Consider the following 19,601-nt stretch of genomic DNA (forward strand, 5'->3'; position numbering starts at 1 on the left):
CGTAAGGCAAGCGGGGAGATCCGTCCGGGGGCTGCCTGTGCCTGTCCGAACCCTGAGGCACGCGCTGCCCACCTCCTGGGCACAGCCTCACCCAAACGGGCACTCCGCAGCGGGGGTACCGTGAGGGTAACCCGGGAGGGCCAGGAGAGAGACATGTTTCTGCGACACTTGACATTCAAAACCCAGGAACCTGCGTTGAGGACGAGCCGACGTGCTGCATCGCAGCATGCCCAGGTGGGAATCCACTGGGCTTTCCCCGACACGCAGGGACCAGGGACATGGGCGCTGCACAGCACACCCGGAGCATAACAGCATTTCGCTGAGGCCAGCGCAGCTAAAGCACCTACTGCTGCCAAACAGCATGATAAGATCTCAGAAGGATTAAAAAAAATAATAACCTGGGTTTTTCTTCTTTGTAGCTGAAACAGACCTGGTCCCGTCCCTTCTTGCGTGGCACTGCCGGCGCAGGCAACCACCATCTAGCCAGCGCTTCCCAGAGCAGCAGCCTCACGGGCGCTGGGGCACGTGTGAAAGGCACAAGGTACGGCCCCGCGTTGCTTCTCCCTCTGTCTGGCAGACCCAGAGGGCTGGCCTGAGCATGGCTTCCTCCTGCCCCCGCTTCCAGCCCAGCCACACCAGGCAGGCTCAGGTTCCTGGGCCAGGTTGGCAGAGGAAGGCGTGCGCAGGCAGATCACGAGTGGGACAGGGAAGTGCAGGCGCAAGTGCTCACTGCTGCTAACACGGTGGGCATAGTACAGGGTGTCCGCTGTTTTCACCAAGCTTCCTGCGTTATGGCTGCTGCTGATACTGGGTCTCTGTTGCAGTAAAGAAATCCTCCAAAACACTCTGTATGTACTCAAAGGTGGGACGATCCTCCGGTTTGGTCTTCCAGCATCTCATCATAATGTCATACAGCTCCCCGGGGCAGTTCTCTGTGCGGGGCATCCGGTACCCGTGCTCCAGGGCCCTGATCACCTCCACGCTCGACATCCCTGGAGAAACAGGGCAGGTGAACGTTTCATGGTTTATCACTGATTTCTTTAAAAGGCAAAAAACGCCCAAACTTGGCACTACCCGCCCTTTGGGCAATGTCCCTAGGAAGAAAAAGGATAGGTTAGAGGGGTTGGGAAGGCGGAACTCCTACTCCCAGTCAGGAAAACATGCCAACAACCGACATGCTGTGTTAGTTGTAGCATGCAGTTTTGTACCCCCAGTTGAGCAGATCACGTGGGAGCTATATTGGTTTTGTATAAATTTCCACAAAATAAAGGCTACAATTCTCCATCTGCTGCGTCTTTAATGAGCCATTCTTTCCAGTGGCACTGATAAAAATGTTAGTGCATGGCAGAATTGGTCCTTCCCCAACAACCCTTTATGCCACCCCACATCCTTCACAGTTTGTGGCAACTTTTACTTTTCTTGTACAGAATAATTTCCCATATAAAAAGATTCCAAAGAAACAATTAGTATAAAATACAGGGTGGTTCCTAATGATGATGATAATAATCAGATTGTCTGAGCTTTCCCAAAAACACCTGGCCCAGTTATCAGCCCTGAACTGATGTGCTGCTTCCAAACATGCTGAATCTGCAGGAGGCAGAAAACCATGTGTCAGTGCTGTGACACAAACCCACGGGGCAGGAACCCGTGGTGCACGATACCCGCTCTCCCAGGGACATGCAGTACAGCCTGCGTCAAGGCAGTTATCCTCTCACATTAAAAACATGATCTTCTATTTTAGAAACAGAGAGAGCAGATCTCGTAGACATCCTGACACTGTTGGTTTCCCATGGAGCTGGAGGAGCTCAGGACCTCCTTGCGGGGTCAGCCCCAAGGCAGTGTGTAGAGTAGCCACCCTTCTCCCCAAAGCAGCGGGCACCCCCCAAAGTCATCGCTACCTGGACTCATTTCCTGGGCTTCCCAAAGGAGATGTCCCAGCTCTGCTTTGTGGAAACTGAGAAAAGGGGGCCCATGTCACATCAGCATGGATTTCAGCAGGTGTCCACTGAGGACTCCCAGGGAGAAAATCTCCCTGGTTATCCATCCTAGGTGAGCTCTTGTCCACACAGTAGTTGTAGCTAAATGAGTGGTGCAGACTGCTCGGAGACTGTCTCGTGCTCTGGGCTCCTCTCCATGGCTCACAGACAGAATTGCCATCCTGAGATCTTGTGCTGCCGTCTTTGAGCTCTGCTCCCAGCGTGAGACTCAGATTTCTCACCATTCTATTTTCAGTGATCTAACTTCATGGAGAAATGGATCCCATGGATGGGGCCCAGAAGGTGGAGCATGTCTTTTGGAATCAGATCAGAGGAGGCATTTCACCCCCTTACCTGGGTATGGGATGCGCCCATAGGTAATGATCTCTGTCAGCAGGATCCCAAAGGACCAGACATCTGATTTTATAGTGAAAGATCCATAGTTGATGGCCTCTGGTGCAGTCCATTTAATGGGAAACTTGGCACCTGAACAAAGAGGTCCAACGGGAAACATGAGCTCTAACCCAAATGCTGAGAAACCGGTGGTGAAATATGGGGAACAAGAAACAAACAAACAGAAGAGGAAGATGTGAAGCGATGCAAATGAGAGGAGCTTCCCTTATCTGCCCGTTTACACAGCACGTCCTTCCCGGGGTCCTTGCCACCAAGGTTACACGCTGATAAGTGGCTCTAAGGGAATCCCACAACCCTTCACCATCTCAGAAAGCAGCCAGACACCCCCAGGAGCCCCGCACCTTCCCGGGCCGTGTACTCGCTGTCTTCAATGACTCTGGCCAGTCCAAAGTCTGCAATCTTGCACACCAGTATTGCCGACACCAGAATATTGGCAGCTCGCAGGTCTCTGTGGATGTAGTTCCTCTTCTCAATAAAAGCCATTCCTTCTGCAATCTGTAAAAAGGGGAAAGAGAAAAATGCAAAGAGGCTGTTTGAAATAACACAATCTCCCCAATGTGACTGTTATCAGGAATGGAAAGAGGTTAACTGCTTCTGGCCAAGTGCGCGGAAACGATGTGAAAGGAGGCTGAGTCACAGCCGGAGACGTGACCGACTCTCCTGCATGGGAACCACTCTCCACGCAGGGAACCCCTTGCAGAAGAGGTCAGGGTTTGGGTGACCAGCCCAACACAACACATTTAAGCCCACGTGTGAGAAAAGCAGCGAGAACCGGCATCCGAGGCGCTGGCGCGCTTATGAGCAAGCGTCTGTGGATGTCCACAGGGCGAGGTACAGCCGCTTCCTCCACAGCCGCGCAGATGTGGCGTAAATCACTCTCCGGTCAGAGAAGACGTGATACCAGTCTCCAGATACCTCATCAGCTGCTTGAGGGAAGTAGGGAGTGAACTATCCTCTCTCTCTCCTGAGGGGACAACCAACGGGCTTTGATTGCTGCAGTGAGGGTCGGCCAGCGTCGCAGAGCTTCCTCCGTGAGGACAGAAAAGCACTGTGGTGGGTCTCTCAAGCAGGTGGGGAGATGCCCGAGCTCTTCAAGAACAGTTTGTGAAGAGCCAGGCCTGCCTGGGGGCAGGAAGGCTGTGACAGCCCCTGAAGATTCCCCCCCGGCTCCGTCTTCCGACGCTCAGCGGCTCTGGCTGTGTGTGCAGCTATTAGCCCTGATCAATGCAGAGATGACTTGGTGTGTGCACAACCAGCCCCCAAATTTGTACCAAATTACCCCATGCCTGGATGCTACCGGCATGCGGGAGGGGAAGGGGCCAGAGCAGCCAGGGGGGATGCCCCCAGCCCCCCCGCACCTGCACAAGCCGGCCAGGGTAAGGCGCAGCTGCTCACTGAGCTCCGCACAAAATACAGAAGTACACAAGCGCTGCAAGAGTGGAAGGATTATTTCCATGACCACAGACGCAGTTTTACCGGCGGTGACTCAGCCCCAGCACAAGCCTGGGCGCCAGGCTTGCGAGCTGCCTGCCTGCCTGCCCGCACGCCTGCTGCCTGCACATGAAAGCGCTTCAGCCTTTGCTTCTCGGAGCTGCAGAAAGCAGCCCCTTGGAGCTCCGGAGCCGAGCCGGGCGGCTTGCAAGAGCCAGCGTGCTGGGCACAGATGGTGTGCACAGCTGATCAGCAGACCCTGGTGCAGCCGGCTCAGGTAGCCAGCGACCTGGTCTAAACCCCCAGGGCCTGGGCTCCCATCCTGGTTTTCCTGGTGGTCAGGTACCTCTACGAATTATTTCAGAGAAGTACGAAGCTTGGCTCAAAGGGTCCCTGGATTCAGCCAGCATCTGGGGACACTGCAGAAGCAGCAGGGACAAGACAGTGGTTGCACAAATGGTTGCACACACAAAGCTAGATGTATAACAGCACGCTCAGCTGTACTCAAAATCAGCTCCTGAAAACATCCCCCAAACAATTTTCACAGAGTCCTCCTGCCCCTGCAGCTGCCTTCCCGCAGCCCACGACAGCCTTTTGGCTGGTAGATGATTTTAATGAACCACAAACCTCCCGTAGGCATCCTCTGGGGTAACATAACACGCTACGCTCCCTTCTAGAAACCGTGCCCAGCCCAACCTCCCAGGCACTGTGAACGCAGCAGAACGGTCCTGCTGTGATTTGCTATCGAGCCCACGAAGCCTAATGCTGCCACAGCTGTAGGTGGGTCCTGCCCAGGGGCACGGCACAAGCCGGTGAAAACGCTGCCCTGGAGCACCACAGCTGGGGCCGGGGTGGCACGGCGTGGGCGTGCGGCCGCGCAGGGCTTGTGGGGCTTTTGCAGAGTTTGCAGACGAGGCTCTGTCGCACAGAGCGTGTGGTTTGCAGGTTACTGTCACATCAGCAGCAATGGATCGAAATCCATAGCTTTGCCGTGGCCGCCCCCGGGGGAGCCCTGGGCTCAGACGGGCCATGCCGACCAGCACCTGCGCGTCCTGGAGAAGGGACCCCGCAAAGGTGAGCTGTGAAAAGAAGCTCTGAACCTCACCCACCCTGACTTCCACAAGGCACAACAGCACCACGGGCTGCAGAAACCACGGCGGCCTTGGAAGACACAGATTTCCCGGCTCCTCGGAAGGAGCAGCCTGGCCAAAGCGCCCGGGCTCCGCGCAGCTCCGGTGAGGCACTGTGCCGCCGTTAACGGGCTAGTGGGGAGGAAGCCACCACTTCTGCTTTCACACACGCCTGCTGCTGTGCAGGCAGCTGGACCGGCAGGGCGGGCAGGCAGCTGGCTGCCCGCAGGGTGCGAGGGCAGCAACGCAGGGAGACCTCGCCGGCTCCTTTCCTGCATCCCTGCCCCCCCCAGTGTTTGCCTGTTCAAACAAGGCATTGCCCAAATCCCAGGTAAGCTCTGGGGCTCCTCGATCCCCCCGCTCACCCTTCTCTGGGGCGAGGGGGAGCGGCAGCGGGGAGCTGGGGAAGGTCTGCTCCCTCCTCACCTGGGCTGAGAAGTCGATCAGCTTCGGGAGCGGCTGCTTGTTCCCCTCATCACTCTTCAGGAAATCCAGCAAGCTCCCTGCAGACAGGGAAGGGTGCTGGGGCTGACTGCTCGCCCGGAGCCTGCGCCCACCCTTGGGTCAGCACAGGTCCCATGGGCAGCACAGGGTCCCGGGGAGCTGAGCATGATGCAGGGACTCGGTCAGGAAACACACCTGACCCCCCACCCCACTCCCGTGGATCGAGCAGAGAGGCAAACCCTGCTGTGGGCTCCCTCCTGCCTTGCGGCACGCTCCTCCTCATCTGCCCCCCGGCCCCATCCCTCCCTCTCCCAGGGCTGTCACCACATCCCCCCGCCCAGCACCCTGCCCCAGCACCCCGCCCCAGAGCGCTCGGACACGCAGCGGCAGGAGCTGGTGCAGAGCCCACGGCCAGCCCCGGGGATGCAGGAGGGGCTGATCCTGCACCGCTGGCCGGGCACCCGGGTACCGCTGCCTGGCCTGGCCCGTGGTGACCGCGCAGGGATGCGGGCGGCACCTTTCTCCATGAACTCGGTGATGATGTAGATGGGCTCCTCCTTGGTGACGACCGCATGCAGCTTCACAAGCTTGTCGTGCTGCAGCGTCTTCATCAGGTTCGCCTCCTCCAGGAAGGCGTCCACGGACATGCTGCCCGGCTTCATCGTCTTCACTGCCACCTTGGTGTGCTTGTTATAGGTAGCTGTGGGGCGGCATGACAGACCATCCCCAGTCTGCCCAGTGCCCAGGCACTGGGAGCACCGGATTTTGGAGCCAAAGCACCTGCTCCTGCAGACGGAGCTGCTGCATGAGCACTGGAGACCATGCGCAGCCCAGGGCTGTCCCCACGCACCCGGCCCCGAGCAGTCCCTGCATTAAGGCCAGGGCCACCTCCGCCTCCCCGTGCTCCTCTCCTGCAGGCTGCTCCCTCCCTGTCTCTTCCACCCCACCATCCCTCCACCTCCTCTCCCATCCCTCGCCCTTCCTCCTTCATCTTCATCTTCCTCCCAGCTGCCTCCCCCTCGCTCTCACCCATCCACACTTCTCCAAACTGCCCGGCTCCCAGCTTCCTCTCCAGCCTCAGTGACTCCCGGGGGATCTCCCAGGCATCCTTCTCCCAGGGCTTCTGCGGTGTGGGCACGCGGCAGGGGTAGGTGAGCTTCTGGCACAGCCCGTCGCTTTGCCCTGCCGGGGAGCGCCGAGAGCCGTCAGTCAGCCCGTCTCACTGGCCGCTTCGTGCTTCGAAGCGGAGCCCATGGCAGCCTCCGTGGCCGCGGGGCACATCCTGGTGCCATGCGCCCCACTGCGAACGCTGAGGACAGGTCGACCACCGGCCATCGCAGCCTGGCCCTGCCAGCATCGCTCTGCCCCGCCAGGCATTACTGCACCACACCGGTGCAGCCAGGGCACCGGCTCGCCTGGGGTGGGAGGTCCCAGGCACCGTGGGCATTTGGGGACACCGACACCCACAGCTGTGACAGCCAGCAAGCCAGCCACCGCACCAGGGGAAGGTCTGGGAGTCGCTGCACGCCACAGCCAAGGCCACAGCGGGAGCCCAGCAGTGATGGGCAGGAGCCCCTTGGCCTCTGCACGCCCCTGGCAGCCCGGCAGCCGCTTGGAGACAAAGCCCCGTCTGGGGTGGTGGTGCCGGGCACCCCAGGGCTCACCCTTGTAGTACTGGACCAGCTCCTTCAGCGTATCGAAGCTGCTGCGCGGGGAGATGTAGAAGCCGCCGCTATCCAGCGTCCGGATCTTGTAATGCTTCACGGTGCCGCCCTGCAGGTTGTCCCCGTCCCGCACCGACAGCGAGTAGCAGCCTGTTCGGGGGGCAGAGCTGCCAGACCCCATGCGGAGGGCACGTTCCTGCTGCGCCCGGCCATCCTGCGCTCACGGCACGCGCGGTGCCATCGCCCAGTGGGGCCACCACCGCAGCACCCATCCCCACTGTGCTGCCACTGCCCCCTCGGCTCCAGGCACGAGGCCAGCTACGCCTGCACCCCAAACACCAAAAGCACCCTCAAAGGGGCACATCCCCTCCGACCCCGCCGCGGGGCTCGGACACGTGGCAGCACCACGGGCTCTTGCGGGGGCACTCGCAGCAGGAGCGTGGGACCCCCAGTCCCTGCCCTGCGGCAAAGCAGAGCCCCGGAGCTGTGGAGGCATCTCCTGAGCAGCTCTGCCAGGCAAGTGCGGGCGAGGGCAGCCCCTCCAGGGCAACCGCTCCCCACCACCGTGCTGCAGGAACCCCTCCGGACCTCTCGTCGTCTCGCTGTCCCGTATCATAAAGGACCCGATCACATTCCCGGGACCAAGGAGCTGCCGCTCCGCATCCTTCCGGCTGATGCCCTTGAAAAACCACCTGCAGCAGAAACAAATGAACTAACGAATGCTGCCGGAGCCAGGAGAGCTAAGGCTGGCGTGGGGCAGGGCTGGGGCAGGACATGGGGCAGGAGCGGGGACAGCTGTGGTGGGGGAGCACAGGACTGCGCGGGGCCGGGATGTGCCACCGAGGGACGGACTCACTCCTCTGCCTCCAGCGAGTCGGCTCGAGCAACGTAGTTGCTGGGGATGAAGCCTTCGCACCCCGTTGTCAGCGACTGCGCTTGCCACCACTCCCCTGACCTGCGACAGAGACAGTGTTGGGTCAGCCCACGGCACCTGGCGCTGCCGGCTCCTCCCGGGGCAAATTCCAGAAAAAACCCCAGCAAAGCCACGCAAGCCTTCAGGACACCCCAGGGTGGGGTGACACCGGCAGCACTTACTCCTCCAGCACCTTCAGCCGCTCCCCTTTCTGGAAGCTCAGGTCCCCGGCGTGCATCGCCTCGTAGCTGTAGAGCGCCAGCACCACGCTGTCCCCCGCGCCTGCAGTGAGGGAGCTCCCTGGGCACCCCTCCCCGTGCTGGGACGGGGCGCCTGGCCACCCCTGCCATGTGCAGCCAGGACCCCCGCCAGGACCCCCACAGCACCCAGCACCTCCATCTTCATCGTGCCACAGCCACGTCTGGCCTTCAGGGAAGCCCACCCCACCGGGACCGGCAGCATTCCGCCCAGGTCGGAGAGGACCTGGCCACGCTCCCCACACCGTGCAGCTGCTTGCAGCCCCCCTGTACCTACCATCCTCAGGTGGGGGCATGGCCACGCTGGGGACATTATTGTTCTGGAAAGCAGGACAGAAACCAGAGAGTGATGTTGCGGGTGGCAGAGACCCATACCCTACGGGGGTCTCAGCCCCACCACGGTCCCAGGGACAGGAGGGCACCCAAGGGGCAGCGCTGGCATGGCCTGACTCACTAACCCGCCCAGCACCGGCAGTTCTGCCGCCTCCCAAACACCTTCACTTTTCTCTCTCTTTTTCCATAATTCCTTGATTCCCACCAGGTTCGTTCTGTGCCTGCCCCAGCGCAAGCTGGGCCACACTCTGTGCTCCCGTCCCACGGCAAAGCCCCCGGCACAGGCACTGCCAGTGCCTGCTGCTGGCCCTGCTCTCGGTGCTGGCGGCGAGGAGTGGGGCTGAGCCCCTCGCAATGGCTTGGCCCCACGCCCCCAGCTCGGCCAGTGGCTCCCACTCACCCTCTTGTTGGTGGCCGTGGGATCCCTGACGTAATGGCCCTGCTGGAGGCTGGGGCCGGGGTCGGGGTTGATTTTCATCATCTTCTCTTGGACGCCAGCTTCCTTCGACTTCACGCAACCCATCCTGCGGCCAAGGGAGGGGAAGTGAAGCCATTGCGACAGAGGCGAAAGCCCCGCTCCAGCCCCGCTCCCAGCAGCTCCCAGTTGGCACAGCACGGCGCTGGCACGTGGCACGGGGCCACAATGCCCACCCGGCTGCGCTGCCGCGGGCAGAGAGGGCTCCGCTCGCCCCACAGAGCTGAGGTGGGTGGCAGCCGTGGGACACCGGGCTGCCCAGCAAGGTGCACGGTGGCGTGCTGGAGAGGAAGAAGTCACGCGAGGCAGATTTTGGGTAGGTGACAGTGGCTGCCATGGAGCAGCTTCAGAGCCCTTCCCCAAAAAGGCCTTTCCCAGACGGGGGTGCAGGCACTGACTATTGTGGCAGGAGAGAGCTGCTCAGCATCTTCTGCAAAGCAGGACCGTCGTCATGCAGGGGCTCCCCGCAGCTCGGGGGTCCCCACCCAGCACCGCTGGTGCTCGTGGCTCCCCATCCGTTGCCACGGCCATGGCCCCCGAGCGGGTCACCGCTCTCCCCGGCTGCTCTCTACCAGGGTGGAGCTGCCTCGAACAGCCACCAGCCCAGGGCAAATGCAAATGCTCGGTTTTCTCCAGCTCCCCAAGAAACACCAGCAGAAAAACGTGCTGCAAGAAGCAGCGAGCGCAGGGGAAAACCCCCGCAAAGGCACTTCCCTTGTCTGGGGGAGACCTTGGCGCAGGGAAAGGAGAAGGTGCTGGCAGTGGCAGCGAAGGAGGAACCTCAGGGCTGAGCGAGACCCCGCGACATGCCCGGCACCACTGGCCTCGTTGGGGGAGCAGCCGGGCACCAGCAGCACAGCCCTGCTCCCGCAGCCCTCATGGGACATTGTCACCTCCCAGCCACCCCATGGTCACTGCTCGTCCTTCCCAGCGTGGCAAAGCCTCGGCCAGCCCCACTCCCCAGGGCAGAGCAGGAGCAGCAGCCGCAGCCCCAGAGAGCACGTCCCCCAGGGATGGTGGGGGTCTAAGCTCGGGACCGGCCGCTGGCAAAGCCGAGTGCCAGATCCCCCCAGCAAAACCCCACAGCGCCTGGCTGAAACGCAGCCATGGCCCGTGCCAGCACCGTGGCCGGTGTTGGCTCTGCCCGTCCTGCACCGGCTTGGAGCATTCGGCTCCGCAAAGAACAAACAGCTCTGGGGGGTTCAAGCGTCCCGCAGCCACCCAGCCCCACGGCATCCCTGTGCACGGCCACACGCAGTGATCGGGTGGCCGTGGGTTTCCCGCCAGCTCCTGCGGCACAGGGAGCGCCGGTGGGAGCAGCCGTCCCTGGTGTGTCCCACCCTGGGAGCCGTGTCCCACAGCCGGTGTGGCTGTCCCAGCCGTGGGACCGGGTGGGATGGGGGAGCCCACGGCAGGTCCTGGACAGCCCCTGTGAGGCCACCGGCAAGGATCGCCTCCCTGGGACTGCACCGGGACACCCCGGGACACCCCGGCATCACCGCTCCTGGGGCACTCGGGTGCCGCCGCACCGCGAGGGGCCGGGCCGAGGCAGCGGCGGCTGGCCCGGGGCAGGGACGGGCCGACTGGGCTGCCTGGGACCGGCACCGGCACCGGAACTCCCCCCGCCGCCCTCGGGGCTCCGCGCACGGCTCGGCTCGGCTCGGCTCGGCTCCGCTCCGCTCTCACCTCCGCCGCCGTCCCGGGGCACGTCCCGATCCCGGTCCCGGTCCCGGAGCCGGGACTGCTGCCGTCGCTGTGCTCTGCGCCCCCGCTGCCCCGCCCGCCCCGGTAAGGGCCCCGCTCCTCCCCGGTAAGGCCCCGCCCCTCCGGGGCCGTCCCGGGGCCGCGGGACCCCTCCAACTCCGCCGGTGATACCTCCCTGTACAGGCCCCGGGGGGGCCAACGCGGGATGGGAGCGGGGACCCCCATCACGCACCGAACGGGACCCTCCCGGTCCAGGCGGGACCCCCGTGGGTCGAAGGCGGCAGAACCAGCTGCGGGGCGCCCGTGCTGCCTGCGGGGACCCCGCTGCCGTCGGGGCCGCCTTTAGGTCCTCCCGAGGGGTGCCAGAGCCCTCCTCTCTGCCCGCGGCCCCCGGGAGCCGGGGGGGATTTGGGGCCCGGCACCCCAGGGTGGCCCCCAGGCTGGTCCCTCACCCGGCATGGGGCCGTGGGCGGCAGTGGGGGGCGCGGGGCGTGCGCAGCCAAGAGCGTGGTTCTCCGTCCCCGGGGAGGAGAAAAGAGGAAACCCCTGAGCACGGCTCCGTGACGGGGTGCAGAGCACGGGGGGGTGCGGGGCACGGGGGGGTGCAGGGCACGGTGCCTGCGCTGTGCAGCCCAGCTCGGAGGGGCCGGAGGGGCCGGGGGCTTTGCTGTGTCTCTCCCGGCCCTGCTGTTCCGGTGCCAAAGGTCCTCCCGGGGCCCCTCCGCCACCCCCAGTGGTCCGGCCTTTGCTGCGGTTTGCCCAGAGCATCCCTGAAGTTGGGACGGGGTGGACGGCAGCAGCAAAGGGACGCGCTGCTCCACCGTGGCACCGGCCGTGGCGGGTGGGCAGGCCCGGGCCCAGCCCTGCTCTGGCTCAGGAGCGGCAGGGGAAGTGGCAGGGTGGCAAGCGCCTCGCCTGCGTGAGGGTTTGCGTATGTAAATTTTTTAAGAAAAAAATAAATTGCTGCAGGTAGCCCCAGCATCTGCCTGCCCACGCACCGGCCTGGGGCTGCAGCACCGCCCCGCAGCCCCCACTGAGGCACAGTGGCCGGCGGCTATCGTCCGGGGAATGTCGGCCATGGGCCAGTGGCCATGGGCCATGGCCATGGGCCGGGGGCCAGCCGGCTGGCGGGGAACATGGCCCCGTCCCTCGGCGGCGAGAGGGCTGCAGGGCAGCACTGCTGGAAGCCAGGTCCTGGGGCAGGAACTTCCCTTTGTCAAACACCCGTGGCCCCACAGCTGACCGGGTGCCGCCGGGGTGTCACTCACGGGAACGGGGGACGGCTGCCCACCGCATGGCCTGCACCTCTGCGTCCCCCAGCCCGGGGCTCTCAGCAGCAGGGTGGGGGACGCTGCGCCGGCAGCCCCTGCTCAGAGCACCCCGGGGCTGCGGGGGCCCTCGGGTGCTTTCCTGGCAGGAGCAGCCTTCCCCACCGCTCCCACCGGGTTGGAAGGCGAATGCTTTACCGAGGTGCACCCAGGCCGGCGGTGCAGGCAGCAGCAGATCCGCTGTGGCCACCAGCCCCCCCAACCCAGCACACCCTCACAGGACCCCGCATTGCTCTGAGCTCCCTGGGGTCCCGCGCTGCCAGGAGTTTCCCTGGGGCCAGCCCGGCACGGCCAGGAGCTCCCTGACTCTGGGAGCGACCTGCGTGTGGCACCGGTGTGGACAGGGTACCCAGCCCAGCAGTGGCATGGTGCTGGGCAGGGCTGCAAGCAGCCCCCCTGCCCCAGCTTGCCCCCCACCACAGCAGCCCCGCTGCCCCAGCATGGGCTTTCCCTGGGGAAGAACCTGCTCCACTCCCAGCCCCAGCATTTAATTGCAATCTGCAGAAATTACAGCACACGCTGTTGCTGGCCAGGGGCTCCCCCACTGCCATGGGTGCCCTTCGATGCCGTCAGCCCTGCCGAGAGCTGGCAGGGCAGTGCAAAGCCCCTGTTCCCTCCTGCGGTGACAAAGGGGGGGACAACATCCTGCATCCCAGCGCTGGGGCAGAGCTGGGGACCTGGTGAGTCTGGGCTTGGAGGTGCAGCACCACATCGGCGAGCGGGGAGGAGACCGCTGGATTTCGGCACTCCCTCACAGGTAGTTGTCCTCTTCCTCCTCCTCCTCCTCTTCCTCATCCCGTGCCAGCGCCTCAATGTCGTGGGTGATGTCCGTGATCATGCGGTTGAAGGACTCGGACTCGGAGCGCAGGGACCAGCTGTCGTAGCTGCGCACGGCCGAGGCCGACGTGTTGCTCATGCTGCGCTTGATGCGGCCGAAGCTGTCAGTGAGGATCCCGCCCTCCCGGATGCCGATGCTCTCCAGGAAGGTCTCAAAGTACCCGATGTCTTGGTCGGGGATGAAGGGCCTCATTCCTGCCATGGGCACCGTGAGGCTGGGGGTGTGCCTGCCCGGGTGGGCAGCGCTGGCGCGCGATGCCAGCCAGCCCCACCGGCTGCTTGCAGGGGGGCTCGTCCCATGCCATTCGCCACAAGCAGCGATGTCCCAAAGCCCCCCGGAGAACACCCAGCACCAGCACCCCCTCCCTAAGGGATGCACGGACATCGGTAGGGTGACGCGGTGACACAGGGTGGCTGCAGCAGGAGCCCAGACACTCACCCAGGAGGAGGAATTTCCTGCGGTCCCCGTAGAGGCGCAGGAGCTCCCCGCAGTACTCCTGCACCGGCGTGCCCAGGCGGTACTCGCGGAGCAGGAGGGCGAACTGCTGGATCTCCTGTGGTGACAGCTTGTTGCGCAGCTGCGGGGACGCGGGGACAGGTTGGGGCTGGGGACACCGGCAGTGCACAGCCCCGGCTCCCCGACTCCCCACCCCACTGGCTGCTCCCTGATGTGGGGGGCTCAGACCTGCCCGCCGCCACCCCTCCCCGGCCGCCGGCACTGAGCAGGGCCCCTGGCCCATCCCCGCGTCCGCACCGTCACCATGTAGTCCTGCAGCTGCTCCAGCCCCACGCCACTCTGGTCGCTGCCGCTGCCGGCGGTGGCCAGGCTGTGGCGGGACTGGTGGAAGGAGGGCGAGGAGGCACCGCTGTAATATGCTTCAAAGGTCTCGTGGGAGCCGTTGCTGCAGGAGGACGGGGGTCAGCAGGTCCCGGCACCCCTGGTGGGCCCGCCTGCCCCCCCACTGCACAGCACCCACCGTCGGGCAGGGCTGGGGCACCTCTGCAGCCGGGACAGGCACCCGCCCCGGTGCAGGGGCACCCTGGGGGGAGACAGACTCACAAGGAGCTGCAGCAGCTGAAGTCGGCGTCGTAGCCGTACGTCCCATCCGTGCGGCAGCTCTCGCCTGGGGAGGGAGAGCTGAGGTCTGAGAGCGGGGCCAAGCCTCTGCCACGGCACCTGCCCCCCGCCCTGGGCCCGCACACCCCTGCCCGTCAGCCCCGTGCCGCCCCGCTCGGCGTCCCGGTGCCTGTCTCGCCACTCACTCCTGCTGGAGAGCCAGGGCCGCGTGGGCGTGGAGGTGTAGTGGTACCCGGCGCGGTCCACGCACTCGATGCTCTGGTCCCCGTAGATGATCTGGAAGACCTGGCAGATGAGCGCGCAGGACTCCTCCGCGGCGTCCTGGAGCAGGAGGGAGAGAGGGAGGGAGCGCGGGTGGGTGCTGGTGGGTGGCCGCGTGCCGGCTCGTGGCCGTGTGTGGGGCCACTCACCCTGTTGGGCACAGCGAGGATGACGAGGTTGGAGTAGGCATCGGGGCAGGGCTCCTGGGGGTCCAGGGGGTTGTTGCCGGTGTGCCGCCGCTCCCAGCTGCCGAAGCCGGCGCCACGCTCCCAGCTGCCGCCGGCAGTGCCGGCCCGCCGCCGCTCCCAGCTGCCGCCGCAGGGTTGCCGCCGCTCCCAGCTGCCCGAGGGCCGCCCGCGCTGCCGCCGCTCCCAGCTGCCGCCCCGCCGCCGCTCCAGGCTGCCGCCCTGGCGGCCCTCCTGCCCGCCCCGCGCCGCCCGCCAGTCCAGGCTGCAGATGGTGTGCCGCCGCTCCATCGGGCCCCCCAGCCGCCCGCCCTCGGGCCACGAGCCCCCCGGCCGCTTCTCGGCGGGGAATGCCTCCGGCACGCCGGCCGGGGCTGCCTCGGGGTGTGCTCCGGCAGGGACTGGGTCCACTCCCAGGCCTGGGGCAGCAAGGAGAGACCGGGCGTCAGGGCAGGGGGCTGCGCTGCCCACCCTGCCTGGCCCCCAGGGTCAGGGGCTGCCCAGTCCCATCGGCTGGGTGGGATGCAGAGGGATGTGGGGACACACAGGGGAGCCCCAGTAGGTTGGGGCCAGTGGGGCTGCAGTGGGGCTGGGGCAGGGAGGTTAGGGGCAGCGGGGCAGGGGGTTAGGGGACCGTCCGTGTGCAGGCTGGAGCTCAGCCTGGCGCAGCCCCCTCCCCGGGGACCCTGCCTGCGCCTGGCAGCTGAGCCTGGGTTTGCTGATCAAAGCGCCAGAGCCCCCGTGCCCCTGTGGGGCTCCGGGGGGGGGGGGAGCGGGGCGGGGGGGGGGTCGCTTCCAGCCTCCTCTCCTCCTGCCCTTAAAGGCAACCGGGCCTGGGAGCACAAGGTGGGACCTCCCCCCTCGAGGACGGGGTGCCCCACAGAGTAGGGATGGTGGGGAGCCTGAGGCAGTGCCCCACCGAGCCCCTCACCGAGCCGGGGGGGCAACGCAGGCTTTTGTGCTCGCCCGGTGCTGCCCCGTCTGGACTCGACACCTCCCCATCACCCCCGGGCTCTGGCCTCCCCGTGCCCCGGGATGCCGGGCGCTCGGGGCTGGCTGTGCCGCAGCCGGTGGCCCCGGCTGGCCGCCCGCACCGGTTTTGAGGATGAGGAGGTGCAGGGCGTCGTCGCGCAGGTAGGACGCGGCGGCGATCTCGTGGGTGGGGATGCGCAGGATCAGCTCCTCGTTGTCGCGCCAGGTGAGCAGGAGGCAGCGTGCGGAGAGGCTGAGGATGCTGTCCTGCTCCGGCGTCGTCTGCAGCGGCAGCTCCTTCAGCTGCTGTGGGGGCAGAACAAGTGCCAGGGGTGTGGGGCACCCGGCGGCATGGAGCACCCTGCACCCACCCTCTGGGCAGCGCTGGGGGGGCACGCTGGGGGTCGGGGCTTTGGAACCCCTCTTACCCTGGCTGTGTCCAGCAGCTGCAGCACCTCATCCCGGCTGGAGGGGTTGAGAGAGGCTGTCACCCATGTCAGGTGGCCTAAAAACTGGAGGGGACAAAACCCAGGGCAGCTTGGGGGGCTGGGGCAAGGGGGCTGGGGCCAGGGGGATGGGGCTGCGCATCCTCCCCTCCCCATGGCCCAGAGCCTTCCCTGGAGCACCCACCTCCATACGGGCAGGATGCATTTCCCTGGGGTGCAGGGAGATCCTGCAATGGGGGATCCTCCCTGCACCCCCAGCCCACCCTCCCCCTTCCTGGGTGTTTGCCTGGGCAAGGAGGGGACCAGGACCCTCCTGGCCACCGCAGGTGGTGCCTCTCAGCGTGGGTGTGGTGGCCATGTCCCCCCCTCTGTGAGCAGGCGGGGACCCCAGGCATCCCTGGGGACACCCTCCCTTACCTTCACCTCCTTCTCCACATAGTCGTGCAGCAGGATCTGGGGGTCAATCAGGTAGTCGGGGGGGTAGAGGGGCACTGAGTGCAGCGGCCGCCGGTAGATGCTGCTGCGGAGCGCCGGCCTCCGAGCCGCTTTGGGGAAAACCAGCCGCTTGATGGGTGACACGAAGCCCTGGCAGGGAGAGCGGGCACGGGGATGTGTCAGCGCCAGGCACCCGACCCTGGCGCCTGCGCACGGGGCCCATGGGCACCCAGCGCCTGGGCAGGGGCTGGGCACCTCTCTGCTCACCGACCCCTAATTTGCGCCATTTGGGCGGTTCGGGGGCAGCAGGTGGGGATCCCACCTCTCCCCGCCATGGGATGGGGTGTGGAGCCCCTCATCCCAGTGCCCCTGTGCATCTCGCTCATCCCCACCCTCACACCAGCCCCCCAGGACCGCCAGCCCCAGGCCCACGCACCTTCTTCCCCTTCTTGGCCTCGCAGTCCATGGCGGGGCCGCGGCGCTGGCTCCTGACACGGCCGCCCCCACCGCCCCGCTCGGCGCCGCTGCGTTTTCCTGTGGCGGAAACTCCACCAGGATGGCTGGGATGTGAGTTCCTGCCCCTCCTGGGGGGTGCTGGGACTGGGACAGGACTGGGATGGGACTGGGCTGGGACTGGGGCTGGGCTGGGCTGCACTGGGACTGGGACTGGGACTAGGACTAGCACTGGGACTGGGACTGGGACTGGGACTGGGACTGGGACTGGGACTGGGACTGGAACCGGGACCGGGACCGGGACTGGGGCTGGGGCTGGGACAGGACTGGGATTGGGACTGGGGCTGAGAATGGGACTGGGACTGGGACTGGGACTGGGACTGGGACTGGGGCTGGGACTAGGACTGGGGCTGGGCTGGTACCTGGGCAGAAGCAGGGGCTGAGGTAGGCTGGGATGGGACCAAAGCAGGAGCTGGGGTTGGGACTGGGGGTGCCCACAGGACCAGGCTGCAGAGCAGCCCCTGCCCCTCGCTGCCGCACGCTCCTGCCTGGGCCTGGGGCCGGTTCCGCTGCCCCACAGCCCCACATCAGTCCCGTCCCCATGGGGCAGCGCTGGCGGCTCGCTGCCCCATCCTGCCCAGCCCATGGCACAGGGAATGGCACTGGCAGGAGCCCATGCAGCAGCACCCAGCACCCCATCCCCACAGCCGCCCATGGGGCCCAAGCCCCCCGTGGGTCTGGGGGTTGGCCGGGGATTGGGGCCTCAGGCAGGGAGGAGGCTGGCCCGGCAGCGCTGGCGACAGGGCCGTGTCCAGCAGCTTCCTCCCCGGCAAGCTGCATCCTGCCTGTGCACCCCTTCCCTGCCGGCCTCTGCGTCGGGTCCAGCACCGGCCAGGGCCACCGACACCAGACAGGCAGCACGGCCACAGCCATCCTGCTCCATCCCCCAGCGTCCCTGAGCACCCCGGGACGGAGGGGCAGCATCCTGCCCCGCTGCGGCATTCGGGGCGTGAGCCCGAGGTGCTGGCAAGGACAGGTTCCTGCAGGCAGGGCTTATTGAAATGAATTTAATATCTCATGTTGCAGCAAAATTAAAAATATACAAAAAGTTTGTGGTATACAAAAAAGTCTCGGTACGGACCTCGGCCTCCTGCTCGCCCCCCGCCCGTGCCGAGGGTCCCAGAGAAGAAGGTGGCACACAGAGTATTTACAGTACGTGACAGCGGCTGCCAGGTCCCAGTGCCGGGGGGGATCCGGAGACATGGCTGAGACCTGCTGGGACACAGCCCCCCAGCAGCCCCCGCCAGGAATGAACGGCCCCCCCCCAAACCTCTCCCCGCTCCCTGACGCCGGGGTGGACCCACTGCCACCCCCGGGGGTGACACCCCCCGGGGACCAGAACCCCCATCCCCCGTGGGAGCTCGAGCACCCCCAGAGCTCCCCCCACCCCCCAGCACCCGGCTTGGCCCCGGGTCGCGCTCCCTCACCGCGGTCCCAGTGGGCAGGCGCTGCCATGCCGGTGCTGCCGGCACCGGGGTGGTGGCTTTGGCTTCCCCTGCGGCGCGGGCTGGGCGGGTGGCAGGGGGGCGGCCGAGCCCCCGGGCCGGGAGCGGGGCCCATGGCTGCCCCGAGCCCCAGGCGCGGCCAGGCCCGAGGGGGGCCTGCTGCCGCCGAGACCCCTGCCCCGAGCAGCCCAGGGCTGAGGGTACCGTGGCTTGAGTGCATAGAAAAGTGTCCCTCTGTCCCGCCGGCGCGGCCCCGGGGTCCCCACGCAAACGCCGGGGGCGAAGGGCGGGGCGGGGGGTGCAGATCGCCCTGACCGGCGGCTCCTCTCTGCCCTCGGGGGGACGGGGAGAGAGGCTGGGTGGATCCCAGAGGGGCCGCCCGTGCTGGCACCCGCTCCCCGTGCGGCCCGTCCCCATCCTCGGTGGCTTCCCAGCTGCGGGAGCGGGACCCGGCGACGAGCCGCCCCGCGCGCGGGGGCTGCGGCGACGCCCTTGACACCTTCAGGGGCGAGTCCCGGCCCCAGCCCGGCTCCCCGGCCGCTGCCCCCGGCCTTCCCTGAGGAAAAAGAGACCCCCGGCAGAGGCACCCGCGCCCGGCGCTGCCCCCGGCGTGGCTCAGCACCCACCACCAGGGTCTGCCCGCTACCGGCGCTGAAGCTGGGGCGGGGGTCGCAGGGGGCCCGGCCCGCTGCCCAGCCCCAGCCGTGCTCTGCCCCCTCCTCCCAAAGGGTTTCTGAGGCTTCCAGTTAGCACCAGTTAGCACCAGTGACCCCAGCGACAGCCCACCCCAGCCCGCTGTCACACCGGCCTTAGAGCTGCAGAGAAACAAACGCAACGTGATGCCGCCGACACCACGCACCCGGCCGCGCCACGGGGCCGGGCACCCACGCCGCCCCTCGGGACCCCGCGCCTCAGCACAGTGGGCGGCAGCCGGCGCCGTTCCTGGGGCGGGTCCCCCACAGCAGCCCTCCCCGCGGCCGGCGCGGTGCCTCGTGGGGTGCCCCGTGGCACGGCAGGGCCGGCGTGGGGCTGCCCACGTTCCCCGGCCAGGGCAGGGCTCGGCACCGCGGCACCGGGCAGCCGGCGACCGGGACCGTGGGGGGCCGGAGCGTGGGGTTTGGGGGGTGCGGGGAAGGCACAGGGGCCGTGGGTGCGGGGGGCGAGGGGCCGGGGCGGTGAACAGCCACGGGGTGGGGCAGCTCCCCTGCCCTGCAAGCCCCCGCCAGCCCCTGCGCACACGCACCCCCCTGGGACCCAGCCGGCCCCGGGGGGCACAGGGCACATCCAGCGCAGCCCGCCGAGGGGGCACGCCAGCGGACCCGGCCAGACCCGGCGCAGCCCCCCTCCTCTGGGCGGGCAG

The 19,601-nt window shown here is 66.3% G+C and overlaps 3 protein-coding genes across 4 annotated transcripts in view; all 3 read right to left on the minus strand.

The window, feature by feature from the left end:
• The window catches only part of MAPRE1 (microtubule associated protein RP/EB family member 1), a gene marked incomplete at its 3' end in the record, with an annotated part of 218,294 nt that extends 208,273 nt beyond the window's left edge, over nucleotides 1-10,021 (minus strand). The window contains exon 1 of the mRNA XM_082007000.1: nucleotides 9,995-10,021. The remainder of the gene's footprint in view (nucleotides 1-9,994) is intronic.
• Nucleotides 790-9,085, minus strand: HCK (HCK proto-oncogene, Src family tyrosine kinase; the record flags this gene model as incomplete). The annotated part of the gene is made up of 12 exons (XM_082007410.1): nucleotides 790-992; nucleotides 2,331-2,462; nucleotides 2,732-2,885; nucleotides 5,378-5,454; nucleotides 5,913-6,095; nucleotides 6,425-6,577; nucleotides 7,060-7,209; nucleotides 7,648-7,751; nucleotides 7,916-8,014; nucleotides 8,155-8,254; nucleotides 8,507-8,549; nucleotides 8,963-9,085. 12 exons carry the CDS (start codon nucleotides 9,083-9,085, stop codon nucleotides 790-792), a joined length of 1,521 nt encoding a protein of 506 aa, XP_081863536.1.
• Nucleotides 10,022-12,554: 2,533 nt separating the features above from the next.
• On the minus strand, nucleotides 12,555-16,749 carry CCM2L (CCM2 like scaffold protein; the record flags this gene model as incomplete). Of its 2 annotated transcripts, none has more annotated exons than XM_082007104.1 (10): nucleotides 12,555-13,101; nucleotides 13,346-13,484; nucleotides 13,661-13,808; nucleotides 13,967-14,030; nucleotides 14,170-14,305; nucleotides 14,395-14,849; nucleotides 15,525-15,708; nucleotides 15,831-15,914; nucleotides 16,266-16,433; nucleotides 16,720-16,749. In XM_082007104.1, 10 exons carry the CDS (start codon nucleotides 16,747-16,749, stop codon nucleotides 12,821-12,823), a joined length of 1,689 nt encoding a protein of 562 aa, XP_081863230.1. In that variant the 3' UTR covers nucleotides 12,555-12,820. The 2 variants fall into 2 exon arrangements, with proteins under 2 accessions (XP_081863230.1, XP_081863229.1); XM_082007103.1 differs by having other exon boundaries at nucleotides 12,555-13,151; nucleotides 13,342-13,484.
• Between the last annotated feature and the right edge of the window lie 2,852 nt (nucleotides 16,750-19,601).

The sequence above is a fragment of the Phaethon aethereus genome (genome assembly GCF_964289735.1).
Source record: "Phaethon aethereus genome assembly, chromosome: 16".
NCBI lineage: Eukaryota > Metazoa > Chordata > Aves > Phaethontiformes > Phaethontidae > Phaethon > Phaethon aethereus.